The sequence below is a fragment of the Equus asinus genome, chromosome 9 (assembly GCF_041296235.1).
Source record: "Equus asinus isolate D_3611 breed Donkey chromosome 9, EquAss-T2T_v2, whole genome shotgun sequence".
Classification (NCBI taxonomy): Eukaryota; Metazoa; Chordata; class Mammalia; order Perissodactyla; family Equidae; genus Equus; species Equus asinus.
The window spans coordinates 3,631,119-3,648,053 of NC_091798.1; the positions used below are offsets into that span (position 1 = coordinate 3,631,119).

The 16,935-nt window shown below is 41.4% G+C and overlaps 1 protein-coding gene across 3 annotated transcripts in view; it reads left to right on the plus strand.

The window, feature by feature from the left end:
- The window catches only part of EFCAB2 (EF-hand calcium binding domain 2), a 118,566-nt gene extending 103,259 nt beyond the window's left edge, over positions 1–15,307 (plus strand). For all 3 annotated transcript variants that reach the window (XM_044777492.2, XM_044777493.2, XM_044777495.2), the window contains 4 exons: positions 9,311–9,390; positions 9,998–10,040; positions 10,147–10,213; positions 14,866–15,307. In XM_044777492.2, the coding sequence (XP_044633427.2) occupies positions 9,311–9,390; positions 9,998–10,040; positions 10,147–10,213; positions 14,866–14,981 (306 nt within the window). In that variant the 3' untranslated portion in view covers positions 14,982–15,307. The remainder of the gene's footprint in view (positions 1–9,310; positions 9,391–9,997; positions 10,041–10,146; positions 10,214–14,865) is intronic.
- The last annotated feature ends 1,628 nt before the right edge of the window (positions 15,308–16,935 follow it).

Here is a 16,935-nt window from a genome sequence, read left to right on the forward strand (position 1 = left end):
TTCCTAGTGTTTTCACACGTCTGCTGTAATTTATGGAATCTTTCTTGAATTCATCTTATTCGAGGTTGGTTAATGTAATTTTCTCCTCAAGAAAGTAAGTCTGAGCTGCACCATTTTCTCTGTATCTCCTCTGTGAAATTGGTTCTAAACGGGAAGACCCACTTCGCTAACCTCCAGTGAGAAGTGTGTGGGGACTGCTGCTTGATGGTGGGGATGCACAGTCTTCGGGTTCAGATGTGCCACGTGTGTGTGTCAGTTTGCTAGAGCTGCTGTAAGAAAGTACCACCAACAGTGGCTTCAACAACGGAAATTTACCTCCCAGTTCTGGGGGCAGAAGTACAAAGTCAAGGTGTTGGCAGTGCTGGTTCATTCTGGGGCTGTGGGGGAAGCATCTGTCCCAGGCCTTTCTTGTTGGTTTGTAGGTGGCTGTCTTCACATTCACATGGTGGTGTCCCTGTGTGCATGTCTCTGTGTCCACATTTCCCCTTTTATAAGGACACCAGTCATATTGGATTAGGGCCCACCTAATGACCTCATTTTACCTCTGTAAATACCCTCTCTCCAAATAAGTTACATTCTGAGGTACTGGGGTTAAGACTCATGGATTTTGAGAGAACACAACTCAAGTCATAACACTCACTCATTCTCTCTCTCTCTTTCTATATATATAAATCTATCTCTGCGTATCAGTATATATGCATTCTATGTATATAGAGTATAGTTCAGTATTTGATTTCGATTAAAGGCATTTTAATACATAGATTATTGAATCATTGAGACAGCATTGCATAACATTTCTAGAAAGTAGTGTTTTTATCCTGTTTTACTTATGGTCTCATAAAGGTAAGTAGCTTGTCCTGCACCAGAAATAATAGAACCACCTGTTATCCTCCACTCTCCCCACTCCTGTTCCCAGATTTGCAGAACTGGAATTCTGCCATGCTCTTCTTGTTTCACTTGTTAATGGAGTCCAAATAAAGCACGGAGTTTAGTGAACAATAATGTATCAATATTAGTCTAACCCATTCTAGTTGTACCATTGTCATGTAACAACAGGGGAAACCTGATAGGGGTATATGGGAACTCTGTACTGTCTTTGCAACTTTTCTGTAAATATCAAACTATTCTAAAATAAAAACTTTATTTAAATATTAAAAACCTTTCATAATATAAAATAGTGTCTTCTTATATTAACCATTCATTAGAATTACCATATAATTGTACTGTTTTTATGCTGTTGCTTAGACATCTTTTTGTACAGAAGGACAGATTTGATGTAGCCTCTAGAGGACAGTGTTGGGTCATAGGAAGATTTTCACAATCTGCCCAAGTTGAAGATGAACTTACTTATTTTTCTTCTTAATTTTTAACCACAAGGCTTCTGTTTATTCATTATCCCTCTTTAAAAGTAAATCAAAGAAAATTCATGCCTCTTCTGCTATTCTGATTCGTTGGAGATCTCCTTTAACTCACTGTTTTTGTGCAGTTTTGGCTCCGCACAGATCTAACAGGACAGAATGATCTGCAGTTTTCACTCTAGCGTTCAGAGCATTGAGGGTTCGTGGAAGTTGTGTGGGAGCCGGGGGAGCATCACGGGGCACACACTGTGTGTTCGTGAATTCTCACATGATGGAGAGAGTGCTGTAGAGTTGAACTCCCTGTGGAAAAACTAAAAAAACTTTGTAGATTGGTGAGGATGCTCATGAAATAAAGAGGGGTTTTGATCTTCAAGGTTGAGACTTTGCTCTAGAGTGGTTTGTTGGCAGTGGTGGGAAGGGAAGCAAACCATTGTTCTAGCTTCTGGAGCAGATTTCTGGAGTAGTCAGACTAGAACCTCAATGCTTGAGTTTAAGAATTATCCTTCCAAAGTAGTCTCCTGAGATTGGCGTTTGACTTTGAGGAGGCTCCTGGGGTTGGGAGTTACAGAGTGCTACCCAAGCACGCCAGAGCCATATGAACATTAATTTGCAAAATGCTCGCCTTGGACCTAGAGGCAGCTGAAGATAATTGTTCCTGTATTGATGGGCTCAGAAATTCTGAAACACATCATTCTGTCATTAGATGGATGACATTTTCTGCTGATGGTGGAGTCCGAGGGCTCCACTCATACTAGGTGAGAATCTCGTATAAACATTAAAAAAATAGTTGTCATTTGGATGACAGTGTGTTCCACTTAGGAGCAACCTGTAGATTTCTTATTTTTGCTCAAAGATAAATCTGTTAAGTGGTCCTCTGTTGAATTGGGATCTATGAGCCTTTTAATAGGATTTTTGAAGGGGAGTGGAAAATTTACAGCTGCTGGTAAATAGCCTGACATGAAGTTAAGATCAAAGGTGTTTTGTTCAGCCACACCATCAAAGTTGAACCTGTGGACAGGAGTCTTTCTTATTCTCATCTAACAGTGCTAGGAACCAAAATTCTCCTTCTCAGCTGTAATGTTCTCTTAATTAATGGTGGTATAACACAGTTCCATCAGCCATCTAGGTATTTAATAAATAATTTGATATGTACTTTGGTCCCTGAGAGAATGATTGGTCCCCTAACCTGGTCCCTTATCCAGTGGTCCTGATCGCAGGGAGAAGCATCACTCCATCCCATTTGTGAAGTCACAATCCTTTCGGTTGTCCAGGACTCCTCTCTTTGTTCTCATCTTTGACCATAATAGAGGCAGCACCAAGTCCTATTGATTTTACTTCTTAACTGTTTCTTGAAACCATCCACTTCTCTCCATGGCCACCACTCTAACCTATGGTTTATCTGCTTGGGCCACTATAGAAGCTGCCTCACCCACAGCCAGTGTGATCTTTCAGTCACACATCTATGAGACCTCCAGTGATTTCCCACTGGTGTTAGGATAATGACCAAAGGCACTTGATGGACGATATGGCCCTGCAAGTTCTGGTCCCTGTCTCTGTCTCTCTAGCCTCATCTGGAGACATTCTGCTCCTTGTTCCACATGTTCCAGCCTCCTGGCCTGCACTGCATCACACAGGGTCTTAGTGCCTGTAATTTCCTCTACCTGGGAGTCTCTCCCCTGCTTTTTCTAATTATCTTCTCCTCATCCTTTATACATCAGCTCAGCGTGATGTCCTCATGACTGCCTTTCCTGATCTCCTGGCCTAGATAAGTCTCCTTTCTTCTCTGCTGTGTAGACCCATGATCCACTCCTTCGTTAGGCTTTCATAGACATCATAGACACTCAGCTTTGTTGTTTTTTGATCAGTATATGTATCCACTACAGAATATAAACGCTGTGAGCAGGAACCCTGCCCACATATGCTCATCATCAGCTCCCCAGCACTCAGGGCAGTGCTTGGAAAAAGTAGCTGCTCAGGCCGGGGTGGAGCAAAATGGCAGGGTGAGCTGACCCGGGATTCTCTCACCTCCAAAATACAACAAAAGATTGGAAGAACTGAATTTCAGAGAATAAACATAATGCCAGCTCGTTAGAGACCTACAATACCAAGAAGGTGGAGATTATAAACCTTGCTTACACCTTCAGAGGCGCTGGAACGGTAGGAGAGAACATCGTTCCCTCCCCTAGAGTCTGCGATCGCTGCGGCATGGGTGGGGAGGGAGCGGGGGAGGGGCCGTGCGACCGGGGGATCATCCAGGACTCCTGCCGCTGATTCAGTGGAGACCCGCTGACGGGGGGAAAGCTTCCGTCCACGGGGACCCCATAAATCAAGGGCCTTGGGAGACCAGAGAAGAGAACTGATCTGAACCCAGATGGCGCATGTGAGTAACAGCCCCTCCCTCCCGGCAAAGCCAGTGGGCGCAGCCATCTTGCCCCAAGGCAGAGAGCTCATAACACGTGGCTCTTGACCCCCATCTAGTGGCGACAGGCTGTAACTGAAACTGAATTCTACCACCATGAGAAAAAACCGCTCCTCTACCATCCAGCAATTTATAAAAGCCCCAGACCAGAAGGAAAACAATAAAAACACAGAATTAAGTCCTGAGGACTTGGAATTAGGTAAACTAAGTGATAATGAGTTCAGAGCAGCTATAATCAAAAAACTCAATGAGGTAGAGAGAAAGATAGAGAAACAAGCCGAGTTCTGGAATTACTTCACAAAAGAGATTGAAATCATAAAGAAGAATCAAACAGAATTACTTGATATGAAAAACACAATGGACCAGATAAAACAGAATACGGATTCCCTGAATGCCTGTGTAGACAGCGTAGAGGAGAAAATTAGCATAATCGAAGATAGACAGGCTGAATGGCGCCAGACAGAGGAAGAAAGAGAACTAAGAATTTAAAAAAATGAGGAAAATCTCCAAGAGATAATGGATTCAATGAGGAGTAAGAACATAAGGATCATAGGAATTCCCGAGAATATGGAAAAGGAAAATGGAGCAGAAAGTGTGCTTAACGAAATTATTGAAGAGAACTTTCCAAATCTAGGGATCGATGGAGAAATGTGTGTAGAGGAGGGTTTTAGATCTCCTAGATTTGTCAATGTAAAAAGAGCTACCCCACGGCACATAGTAGTAAAGTTGGCAAAAAGGAAAGATAAGGAAAGAATACTCAGGGAAGTAAGAAAAAAAAAAAAGAGAATAACCTATAAAGGAGCCCCTATCAGACTGTCAGCGGATTTCTCTACAGAAACCTTACAAGCTAGGAGAGAATGGAGTGACATATTCAAAGCTTTAAAGGATAAAAATCTTCAGCCAAGAATACTCTATCTAGCAAGAATTTCCTTCAGATATGAGGGAGAAATTAAATCTTTTCCAGACAGACAAAAGTTAAGGGAATTTGTAACTAAAAGCCCTCCATTACAAGAAATCCTCAAGAAGGCTCTCATACCAGAAAAAAGAAAAAAGGGAGAAAGGAGACACAATGCACAGACTAGGGAGACCGATGGATAGAACCAGAACAGGATAGCAAATATTCAATTATATCATTAGGGTAAAGGTAAGGAAACTACCAAAACAAGGACAATCTTAGCACTCTAACTACCGATTAATAAGACCAGTTGGAATAAAAAATGAAAATAATTATTTAGGAGGGGAAGAGCAAAGGGTCTAAATCAGTATTGGTCAAGTAAGTAAGAGACCACCAGAGAATAGACTATATTATACACGAGATTCTAAATACAAACTTCAAGGTAGACACTAAAATAAAGTACAGAACAGAGTCACAAATCATAAATAAGGAAAAATCTAAGAAACCCAGCATAAGAAATTGCAGTATTAAATGGGTAGTCTAAAGCAAACAGGAAAAGAAATGCAGGAAAACAAGATAATGAGCGACAGATTAACAGCATTAAGTCCACATGCATCAATAATCACCCTCAATGTGAACGGATTGAACTCTCCAATAAAAAGACACAGAGTGGCAAAATGGATTAAAGAACACGATCCAACAATGTGTTGCCTCCAGGAAACACACCTCAGCCCCAAGGACAAACACACACTCAGGGTGAAGGGGTGGAGGACAATACTTCAAGCAAATAGCAAGGAAAAAAGGCAGGTGTTGCAATTCTCATGTCAGACCAAGTGGATTTCAAAATAAGACAGGTAAAGAGAGACACAGAGGGACAATATATACTGATCAAAGGGACACTTCATCAAGAAGAAATAACGCTTATAAATATCTATGCACCCAACACAGGAGCACCAAGATTCATAAAGCAACTATTAACAGACCTAAAGGAAGATGTTAAAAACAACACAATAATAGTAGGGGACCTCAACACCCCACTCACATCAATGGACAGATCATCCAGACAGAAAATCAACAAGGAAATAGTGGAGCTAAATGAAAAACCAAAGCAATTGGACTTAATAGACATATATAGATCACTCCACCCTGAAGGAGCTGAATACACATTCTTCTCAAGGGCACATGGAACATTCTCTAGGATAGACCATATGTTGGGAAACAAGGCAAGCCTCTACAAATTTAAAAAAAATGAAATAATAACAAGCATCTTCTCAGATCATAGTGCTATAAGGCTAGAAATTAATTACAAGAAAAAAGCTGAGAAAGGCACAAAGATGTGGAGACTAAACAACACACTACTGAACAAGCAATGGATCATTGAAGAAACTAAAGAAGAAATAAAAAAATACCTGGAAACAAATGAAAATGATAGCATGCCATACCAACTCATATGGGATACAGCAAAAGCTGTATTAAGAGGAAAATTCATCGCAATACAGGCACATCTTAACAAACAAGAAAAATCCCAAATAAGCAACCTTAAAGCACACCTAACTGAACTAGAGAAAAAAGAACAAATGAAGCCCAAAGTCAGCAGAAGGAGAGAAATAATAAAAATCAGAGCAGAAATAAATACTATTGAAATGAAAAAGGCAGTAGAAAGGATCAATGAGACAAAGAGCTGGTTTTTTGAGAAGATAAATAAAATTGACAAACCACTAGCCAGACTTACAAAGAAAAAAGGGAGAAAGCTCAAATAAACAAAATCAGAAATGAGCGAGGAGAAATAACAACAGACTCTTCAGAAATACAACAGATTATAAGAGAATACTACAAAAAACTATATGCCAACAGAATGGATAACCTAGAGGAAATGGATAAATTCTTGGACTCCTACAATCTCCCAAAGCTCACTCAAGAAGAGGCAGACAATTTGAACAGACCAATCACAAGGAAATAGATTGAAACAGCAATCAAAAACATCCCAAAGAATAAAACCCCAGGACCAGGTGGCTTTCCTGGGGAATTCTACCAAACTTTCAGAGAGGATTTAATACCTATACTTTTCAAGCTATTCCAAAAAATTAGGGAAGATGGAACACTTCCTAACACATTCTACGAGGCCAACATCACGCTGATACCAAAACCTGACAAGGACACCACGAAAAAAGAGAACTACAGGCCAATATCACTGATGAACATAGATGCAAAAATTCTAAACAAAATTTTGGCAACCAGAATTCAACAATTCATCAAAAGAATCATACATCATGATCAGGTGGGATTCATACCAGGGACACAGGGATGGTTCAACATCTGCAAATCAATCAACGTGATACACCACATCAACAAACTGAGGAATAAAAACCACATGATCATCTCAATAGATGCAGAGAAGGCATTTGACAAGATCCAACAGCCATTTATGATAAAAACTCTGAACAAAATGGGCATAGAAGGAAACTACCTCAACATAATAAAGGCCATATACAACAAACCCATAGCCAACATCATACTCAATGGGCAAAAACTGAACGCCATCCCCCTGAAAACAGGAACGAGACTAGGATGCCCTCTATCACCACTCTTATTTAACATAGTACTGGAGGTCCTGGCCAGAGCAATCAGGCAAGAAAAAGGAATAAAAGGAATCCAAATAGGGAGGGAAGAAGTGAAACTCTCGCTGTTTGCAGATGACATGATCTTATATATAGAAAACCCCAAAGAATCCATTGGAAAACTGTTAGAAGTAATCAACAACTACAGCAAAGTTGCAGGGTATAAAATCAATTTGCATAAATCAGTAGCATTTCTATACTCCAGTAATGAACCAACAGAAAAAGAACTCAAGAACACAATACCATTCACAATCGCAACAAAAAGAATAAAATACCTTGGAGTAAATTTAACTAAGGAAGAGAAGGACCTATATAATGAAAATTACAAGGCCTTTCTGAGAGAATTGGATGACAACATAAGGAGATGGAAAGACATTCCATGTACATGGATTGGAAGAATAAACATAGTTAAAATGTCCGTTCTACCTAAAGCAATCTACAGATTCAATGCCATCCCAATCAGAATCCCAATGACATTCTTTACAGAATTAGAACAAAGAATCCTGAAATTCATATGGGGCAACAAAAGACCCCGAATTTCTAAAGCAATCCTGAGAAAAAAGAGAAAAACGGGAGGCATCACAATCCCTGACTTCAAAACATACTACAAAGCTACAGTAATCAAAACAGCATGGTACTGGTACAAAAACAGGTGCACAGATCAATGGAACAGAATTGAAAGCCCAGAAATAAAACCACACATCTATGGATAGCTTATCTTTGACAAAGGAGCTGAGGGCATACAATGGAGAAAAGAAAGTCTTTTCAACAAATGGTGCTGGGAAAACTGGAAAGCCACATGTAAAAGAATGAAAATTGACCATTCTTTTTCACCATTCACCAAAATAAACTCAAAATGGATCAAAGACCTAAAGGTGAGACCTGAAACCATGAGGCTTCTGGAAGAAAACGTAGGCAGTACACTCTTTGACATCAGTATTAAAAGGATCTTTTCAGACACCATGCCTTCTCAGAGAAGGGAAACAATAGAAAGAATAAACAAATGGGACTTCATCAGATTAAAGAGCTTCTTCAAGGCAAATGAAAACAGAATTGAAACAAAAAAACAGCCCACTAACTGGGAAAAAATATTTGCAAGTCATATATCTGACAAAGGCTTAATATCCATAATATATAAAGAACTCTCGCAACTCAACAACAAAACATCAAACAACCCAATCAAAAAATGGGCTGGAGACATGAACAGACATTTCTCCAAAGAAGATATACTGATGGCCAATAGGCACATGAAAAGATGCTCATCATCGCTGATCATCAGGGAAATGCAAATCAAAACTACACTAAGATATCACCTTACACCCATTAGAATGACAAAAATATCTAAAACTAATAGCAACAAATGTTGGAGAGGTTGCAGAGAAAAAGGAACCCTCATACACTGCTGGTGGGAATGCAAACTGGTGCAGCCACTATGGAAAACAGTATGGAGATTCCTCAAAAAATTAAATATAGAACTACCATACGATCCAGCCATCCCACTACTGGGTATTTATCCAAAGAGCTTGAAGTCAGCAATCCCAAAAGTCCTATGCACCCCAATGTTTATTGCAGCACTGTTTACAATAGCCAAGACGTGGAAGCAACCTAAGTGTCCAGCAACAGACGAATGGACAAAGAAGATGTGGTACATATATACAATGGAATACTACTCAGCTGCAAAACAGAACAAAATCATTCCATTTGCAATAACATGGATGGACCTTGAGGGAATTATGTTAAGTGAAATAAGCCAGCGAGAGAAAGATAATCTGTGTATGACTCCACTCATATGAGGAATTTAAAATTATGGACTAAGAACAGTTTAATGGATACCAGGGGAAAGGTGGGGTGGGGGGTGGGCGCAAAGGGTGAAGTGGTGCACCTACAACATGACTGACAAACATTAATGTACAACTGAAATTTCACAAGATTGTAACCTATCATTAACTCAATAAAAAAAAAGTAACTGCTCAATACATTTGTTGAATGAATAAGTGGCTATTTTTTATTGAATGTTTAGGTAGAGGAAGAAGAACCCACTGGATACATTCGATATGAAAAATTTCTTCCAGTGATGACCCAAGTACTGCTGGAGAGAAGGTAAGAAAGTCAACACGATTGTTAAGGTAAAGTAATGATTAGAATTATATTAATTTCAAATACTTGGTGTTTTCACTTTGTATATTATACCCACTTTGTCTACTTACCCTAGAGTAGCTTCCTTCTAACTTCTCACTTCACTTCTGAACTGCCAGTTGGTATGTGCTTAGAAATATCAACCACTTTAGAATTAATCTAATAAGCAAAGTAATTAAATGGCAAATAAGCTACAAAAATCATAAATCAACAATATTCTTATTTTATTTTGAATTATCAATGATAAGTAAGAATTATCCCTAATTATTTTTCTAGAGGAAGTGTAGCATCAGCTTAACATAGTTTATTGTAGAAGTTTTGTTCCCATAAATTCATTTCCATGATGATGAAAAAAGCTAACAGATAACATCAAACATGCCAGTGATTTTAAACTATATATTTCCCGTGGACGTGGAGTGCTTTCAACTTTCATATCTAGAAATCCAAAAAGATTCCAATGAGGGAAGTGTTATTATGCTAGTGTGTTAGCAGCTTTTGTTTTATGTGATCATTTATTATGTAGAGACTGAGCTAAATACTGTGGCATTTACACCTTTCATTGCATAATTAGATACAGACCAATTCCAGAAGATATCCTTCTTCGAGCTTTTGAGGTATGTAAGCTCCAGATTTTATACATATATATATATGCAAAATTCATCATGTAGAATTTATTCACCAAACTAAAAAATATAGTATCTATCTTTTCCTTTCCCTTAGGTCTTAGATCCAGCTAAACGTGGGTTTCTTTCTAAGGAAGAACTGATCAAGTATATGACTGAAGAAGGTGAGAGCAATTTATTACTTATGACAGTGACATATTTAAGTGATTGATAATTTAATAGTTATGGAAAAATTCTAGGGGGTGGGGCTGGCCCCGTGGCCGAGTGGTTAAGTTCGCGCACTCTGCTGTAGGCAGCCCAGTGTTTCGTTGGTTCGAGTCCTGGGCGCGGACATGGCACTGCTCATCAAACCACGCTGAGGCAGCGTCCCACATGCCACAACTAGAAGGACCCACAACAAAGAATATACAACTATGCACTGGAGGGTTGGGGGAGAAAAAGGAAAAAAATTTAAAAAATTTAAAAAAAATTCTAGGGGATACTTTGAAGGCAATCATTCTGGTCAAAATGAGCTATTTACTATTCCTATCATTTTGGTTTTGGGGTGGTTTCTGTTTTGTGGGGGCTAAGAGGACAGAGGGTAGTTTAGGGGAGATGGACGTTGCCTTATAGAATTTTGTAAAGTGTAATGATACTTCTGTAAACTGAAGTCATCCCATTCACTTAGAGTATTTCCAGAATAAAAGGTCTGCCACCTGGAAACTGAACTATCAATCACCATAAATTAATGCCTGTTCCTAGATTGAAGATTTGAACTGTATATAAAAGTTCTTTTTGAAGAGCTTTTCAGTTGGTGAAGTTACAGATAACACAGCCTCAACTGAATATGAATTCACACAAGAATTTTTAGTCCTTTATGCTAGTGGAACCATATGTATTTGCTTTGAACTTGAGCTACACACACACACACATAATACCTGCAAACCTACATATGCCAACATATCTCCTTTAGGAATTCTCTCTGGGGGGCTGATGTGTACGTTTGGTTTCCGTGAACGGCAGGAGCCTAGTGGACATTCTCTTGAAACCATTCTCTTACTGGTCACCTCCACTCCTCGCACACAGTTAGAGTTCTGTCTCCTTTGTTCAGTTCGCTGGTTCACAGACTGAGTCCTGAATGATTCAGTTGCTCATCACTTGGGACAGAGTCAAAGTGCAAGTGATTTTCAGTAGGGAAGACTAAGCCTGCATTTCCATGCCCGACTGGTTTGACCATTTGGACTGATCCACCATTGGGTGAGAATACAGGGAATGAGAGTAAGGTGACATGACAGTCACAGCTGCCACCCAAGAACTTATGACATTGTTAAATTCTCTTAGGATTAACTTTGACGGAAAGGTTAGGACTTTCAAAGCATCAGCCTCTTAATCTGAAGGATTAATTTCTGAGAAGTAGATCCTAGATTATATTAGGTAATGTGAATTTAGTCAAAATGGCCAGAACAGTTGAATGGCATTAGTGTGGTGTGCCTACTGTGTGTAGGCGAGGGGTGCTGAGTGCAGGGAGAGGTAGTGGTGCGAGAATCTCTCTTTCTCAAAGATATTGTAGCCTCATTGTGGGAAATAAAACTAAATTATAAAATAATTTAAAATATAAGACAAGAGAAGAAAGTGAATATCAGATGATCAGTGTGGGCCAGACCAGCCTGGAAAGATGGTCTGGGAAGATGTAAAGAGAAAATCAGTTTCTTAAGATGGTAGAACTTCTACAGATGAGCTGTTGAGACCAGGGGTAAAATTTAATGCACTGTAGCACCCCCACACATGGTAAGTCTCGACAGATGTTTGTTGGATTAATGAAAGGATGAGTAGATGAATGAAGAATGGGGAAGGGCCCATGAGAGGGAGATGCAGACTGATAAAACAGTGGAGGTAGGAGGGAGCATGCTGTTTCCAGGGCCTGTGAGCAGGCTGGGCCCAGAGGGTCTTGGGGCAAACGGTAGGAAGTGACTCCAGATAGAGGTCCTGAGACGAGATCGTGGAGGCCTGGGCTCAGGAGTTGCGAATTCATCCTGCGGGCAGTGGAGAAGCATGGTGGGGTTTTGAGCAGATGAGTCACCCGGTACAAGAGGGACTGTGGGAAGGTTGGTGTGGTGCTGGTGGGTTTGCTGGATGAGTGAGAAAGAGGTTAGACCAGGGAGACCAGTTGGGAGGCTGTGTCGGCATTTTGAGGTCCCCTAATAAGGGCCTGATCGGGCAGTGGCAATGGGAATGGAGAGAAGAGCTTGATCCAACAGGATCCTGTACACAGCAGGATCCTCGGGTCATGATGAGTAACAGAGAGCAGGGGACAGAGATGGGAGCTGAGCCCAGTCAGCAGGCTTTGACCGGGATGATGGCTGTGACGGTAATGCTACCGACTGAAATAGGGAAATCGGGGACAGGGTGCGGTGGATGCGGAGACGGTGCAGCTGTTCACACCATCCCCAGTGTGTTCATCAGTTTGAGACTATGCATTCTAAATGCCCAGGATGTCGTACGATGGACATAATACCTCACACGGAATCACGTTCCTACGCGATGGAGTCCACGTGTGTCCAGGCCTGTGAATTGTGTCAGACAGTATTTAGCAGCAGGCAATTTCTCAAAAAACTTTTTTTCTTTTTGAGGACAGTTAGCCCTGAGCTAACATCCACCACCAATCCTCTTTTTGCTGAGGAAGACTGGCCCTGAGCTCACATCCGTGCCCATCTTCCTCTACTTTATATGTGGGACGCCTGCCACAGCATGGCTTGCCAAGTGGTGCCATGTCTGCACCCGGGATCCAAACTGGCGAACCCTAGGCTGCCAAAGCAGAGCGCACGGACTTAACCACTACACCACCAGGCTGGCCCCTCAAAAAACATTTTTTAAACAAACACATATTGCTGCCTATGTGCCAAGCAGTGTTCTAAGTGCTATTTAAATAATAACACTTTAATCCTCATAACAACCCTATGAGATAGGTAGTATTTACTATCATCTCCATTTATAAAACAGGGAAACTGAGGCACAGAGAGGTTAAGTGACTTGCCCAGGATCTTCAAGCTAATGAGACAGCTTGACATTGGAACCCAGGCAGTCTGACTCCCAAGCTTGTGCTTTAATCATTAAGCTGTTTTCCTCCCGTCCTTAATCAAACACTGCATGTCTCTTCCTTGCCCAAGGAAGCAGTGGGACCGCCTCCTGTATTGTATGGTGAGCAAGGCCTTCTGAGCAGTAGTGTAATCGTTGAGTTCATGGACCTTGAGCTGGATGCTGGCGTTCAGATCTGGCTCTTCCACTCCCTGGCTGGGGCAGGCTGCCTTGTCTCTTCGTGTACTGGTGTCCTCAGCTGTAAGTGGCGGTGGCAGTGCTCACCCCTCTCAAGGTGGCTGGGAGGTTCCCTTGGTTAACACGTGTGAGGCACTAGATCGGTGCCTGGCACCCAGTAGTTCTCGTCAGTGTTTGGTATCAGTGTTCTTTGAAGGACTTCCATGGTGCCGTAAGAGTTCATTGGCAGCGGATTTAGTGATTAACCATCAGGTATCAGAAAGATTCAGAATTTGTCTGGGCATTTTTGGCAGTCTTTCTTTTCTTAGGCTGTAAGCACCATTTCAGAAGAACATGGCATATTCCCCTTATTTGATAATAATCATCATTGTCATCAAAATCCCCACTTGAATGATTTCTGTATTATTAACTGAATTCCACCTCAGAAAGCGTTGTTTGGGGGCTAGCTCCATGGCCGAGTGGTTAAGTTCACGCGCTCCGCTGCGGCGGCCCAGGGTTTGGATCCTGGGCGCGGACATGGCACCGCTCCTCAGGCCACGGTGAGGCGGTGTCCCACATCCCACAACTAGAAGGAACTGCAACTAAGATATACAGCTGTGTACAGGGGGGTTTGGGGAGATAAAGCTGGGGAAAAAAAAAAAAGATTGGCAATAGTTGTTAGCCCAGGTGCCAATCTTTAGGAAAAAAAAAAAAGAAAGCGTTGTTTGTAGAGTGACTTCAGCTCAGAAGGGCGGTGTCCTCAGGCCTTAGTAGCTTACTTGCTGGGATAAAGCTGTTTCAGGGGAAGGGGGCGATGTGGATATCTCTGTATTTTTATTTAATCAGGACAAAGTTTTACTTCAATAGGTGATGTAAACACTTCCTCAGTTTGCTTTTCATCTTGGTGAACCCAATATCCAAGAGGCCTTCAGCTGTTATATGAATCCAACTAAAGCCCACAGCTTTTCTATCCAACTTTTGGTTTCATTTGACAGCAACACAGGGCCAAACTATAACAAAGAGAACTGTTTTGAAACGGTTGATGACTGGCACCCGTCACTGTGTGCAGCTGGCATCACTAAGCTGGCCAGACCTGGTTAGGGGATATTCAGAGAGGTAATCGATATAGTGTCAAGTCTCTGTTGTCTGCTCTTCGGCAATTTTGCAGAGCAACCATTTAATCCGGTCTTCATAGCCTTATGAAATAAATGATGAGGCTCCCTAGAAAACTGGGACCTCAGGTTAATCCCTTGACAATTTCAATGGTTTTAATTTAAATAAATAAACAACCTTATTCGTGATGTCTTTACGTCTTCTAGCTGTTTGGGCTGAAATGATCGATTCTCTAGGTTGCTTGGGCTCTGATATCTGCAAGGTAGAGTAAGTGCAGGATCTGCCAGGGCACAGCAGCGTGCTCCTTGCCGCTCTGGGCGGTCAGGACATACTGGCTCTGCAGCTCAGGGAGAGTAACTGGCAACACAGTGGGGGCGTGTGGGGCTCCACGGCGATTAAGCGGGCTAGTGGAAGGAGAAAGGAAAAAATCAGAAGATCGCAAATGATGAAGCTCCCTTTTTGTCCCTCCTAGGTGAGCCTTTTTCTCAGGAAGAGATGGAAGAAATGTTGTCTGCTGCAATTGATCCAGAATCGAATTCAATTCATTACAAGGACTACATAACAATGATGGTGATTGATGAAAACTAAACTCTCTACGGACTTCAGTTCTAACTGAAAGGATAATTTTAAAAATTGCTTGTCCTTGTTAATTTCACATTTTAGCTTATAATTGCTGCATATGAGAATTAATGCCATGTAATAACTATTTCAATGTTTTTTGTTTTTTAAAGATGATCATAACAATTTAAAACACAAATTTATTTAGTATATCCAGCCTCATGAAATGACAAATTGCTAAATTATTTTGAAACTATTCTTAAAACATTTTAACATTATCCATGGATTGTTGTTAATTTTCTATAATAAAACCCAGGTTCCCTTCAAATTAATTAAACTGACAAAATGAAGAATGACTCGAATGACCCAAGGTTTGACACAATGACCACAAATTGAAAATGAGTAGCAATGAAATGAAAGCTTCTTTGTTAAACATCAGACACTTCAGCAATCTGAATGTGGGAGAAGAGTTATTGAAATGAATATTAATAATTAATTCCCTATGAATGCCAGTTACAAATCTCAGTTGTGTAACGTAGTGTAAACATTTAAATGTGCTGGCCCAGCATGTTACCATGATGGAACAGATCAAGAAGTTGAGATGATTGAATCTAGAGAAGAGAAAACTGAATGGAAACTGATAATGTGAGGAAGTGGCATTCTTTGCTGGTCTTTAGAGTTCTTACCTGTTCAGAATACTTGTCATGGGAATATTGTCCTGAATACCAAGTAACAGTTTTGCGAAATATTATGGAATGCGGGAGGTGCAGCTGCTCAAAAGAGCAGAATAAAGTTGTCTGAGCACAAGGAATCCCAATGGCAAAAGACACAGGAATTTACAAGCAAAGGGGAAAGTAAGGTAAAGGAAGACCCTGCCGTCACCTGTGTGTTCTTTCACACACAGGTGCGTGCACAGACACACACACACACAGACTGATCTCTATTTAAAGATGCTTCCCCACTACATGTGTGTACATACACACATTTCATAAAACATTTCATGTTGCTTGTGAGTCTTCTTCCTAGGCATGCAGTCTTGACCCCCAAGGCGGGATGCTGTTCCTCAAGAGACTCCTTGTCACTGTTCATTCCTTCATGAAACATGTACTGAGTGTCATTAGATAATGTGCGAGGAACTGGAGTTGCGACGTGAATCCGTCCTAACTAATTGAGGTCACAGTTCAGTGAGGGAAGACTTACGATCAGTCAGCAGCCGCAGTTCAGGCAGGGACACATCCGGGTCTATGGAAGTGCATAGGAGGGGCAGCTGACTCAGCCCAGGGGGAGTTTTCTGGAAGGCAAAAGAGTCTAGTGAGTAGAGAAGTCTTCCCAGAACAGATGACGCCTGACTTAAAGACAAGCGGTTTACTAAGTGGGCAGCAGGACACGCTATTCCAGCAGGGGAGCAGCAAGTACGAAAAGCCCAGAGGGGTCATGAAGCATGGAGCAATCTGGGGATTTAGAGGAGTTCAGGATGTTTGGTGTGTAGGAGGTTTGGGGGACATGGTGAGAGATGGAATTGGAGGAGCAGAAAGGGGCCGTGTCATTAAGGATATTGGGTTAGGTGTACAGTTCAGGTTTTAATGTTAGGGTTTGGGCTTCTGAAGATCATAGAGAAAGAAAGGTCATTTGTAAATAGCACAGAAAATAGACTGGAAGAGTCCAGACTGGAAGGAGGGAGACCAGGTGGTAGGCCAATTCGTTGGTGGGAGGAGATAGGTTGGGAAAAGTCAAGCTGAGTCCCAGGTTTCTGGCTTGGACAGTGGGTGACTTATAGTTCCATGCATTCAGATAAGAGATCCAAGAAGCCAGTGGGGTAGCGTTAGAGCGTGTGCTGGTGTCTAGTGCATAATCCCAGGCAGGACTTGATTGGGGCACCCGAGACAGCTCTGGGCGATCTTCGAGAAGCCCCTTACCCTGCATAACCCTGGTCATGCCAGAGAAATGCCATCTGGTGAATTAGCCCCAGTGTCTTCTGAATCAA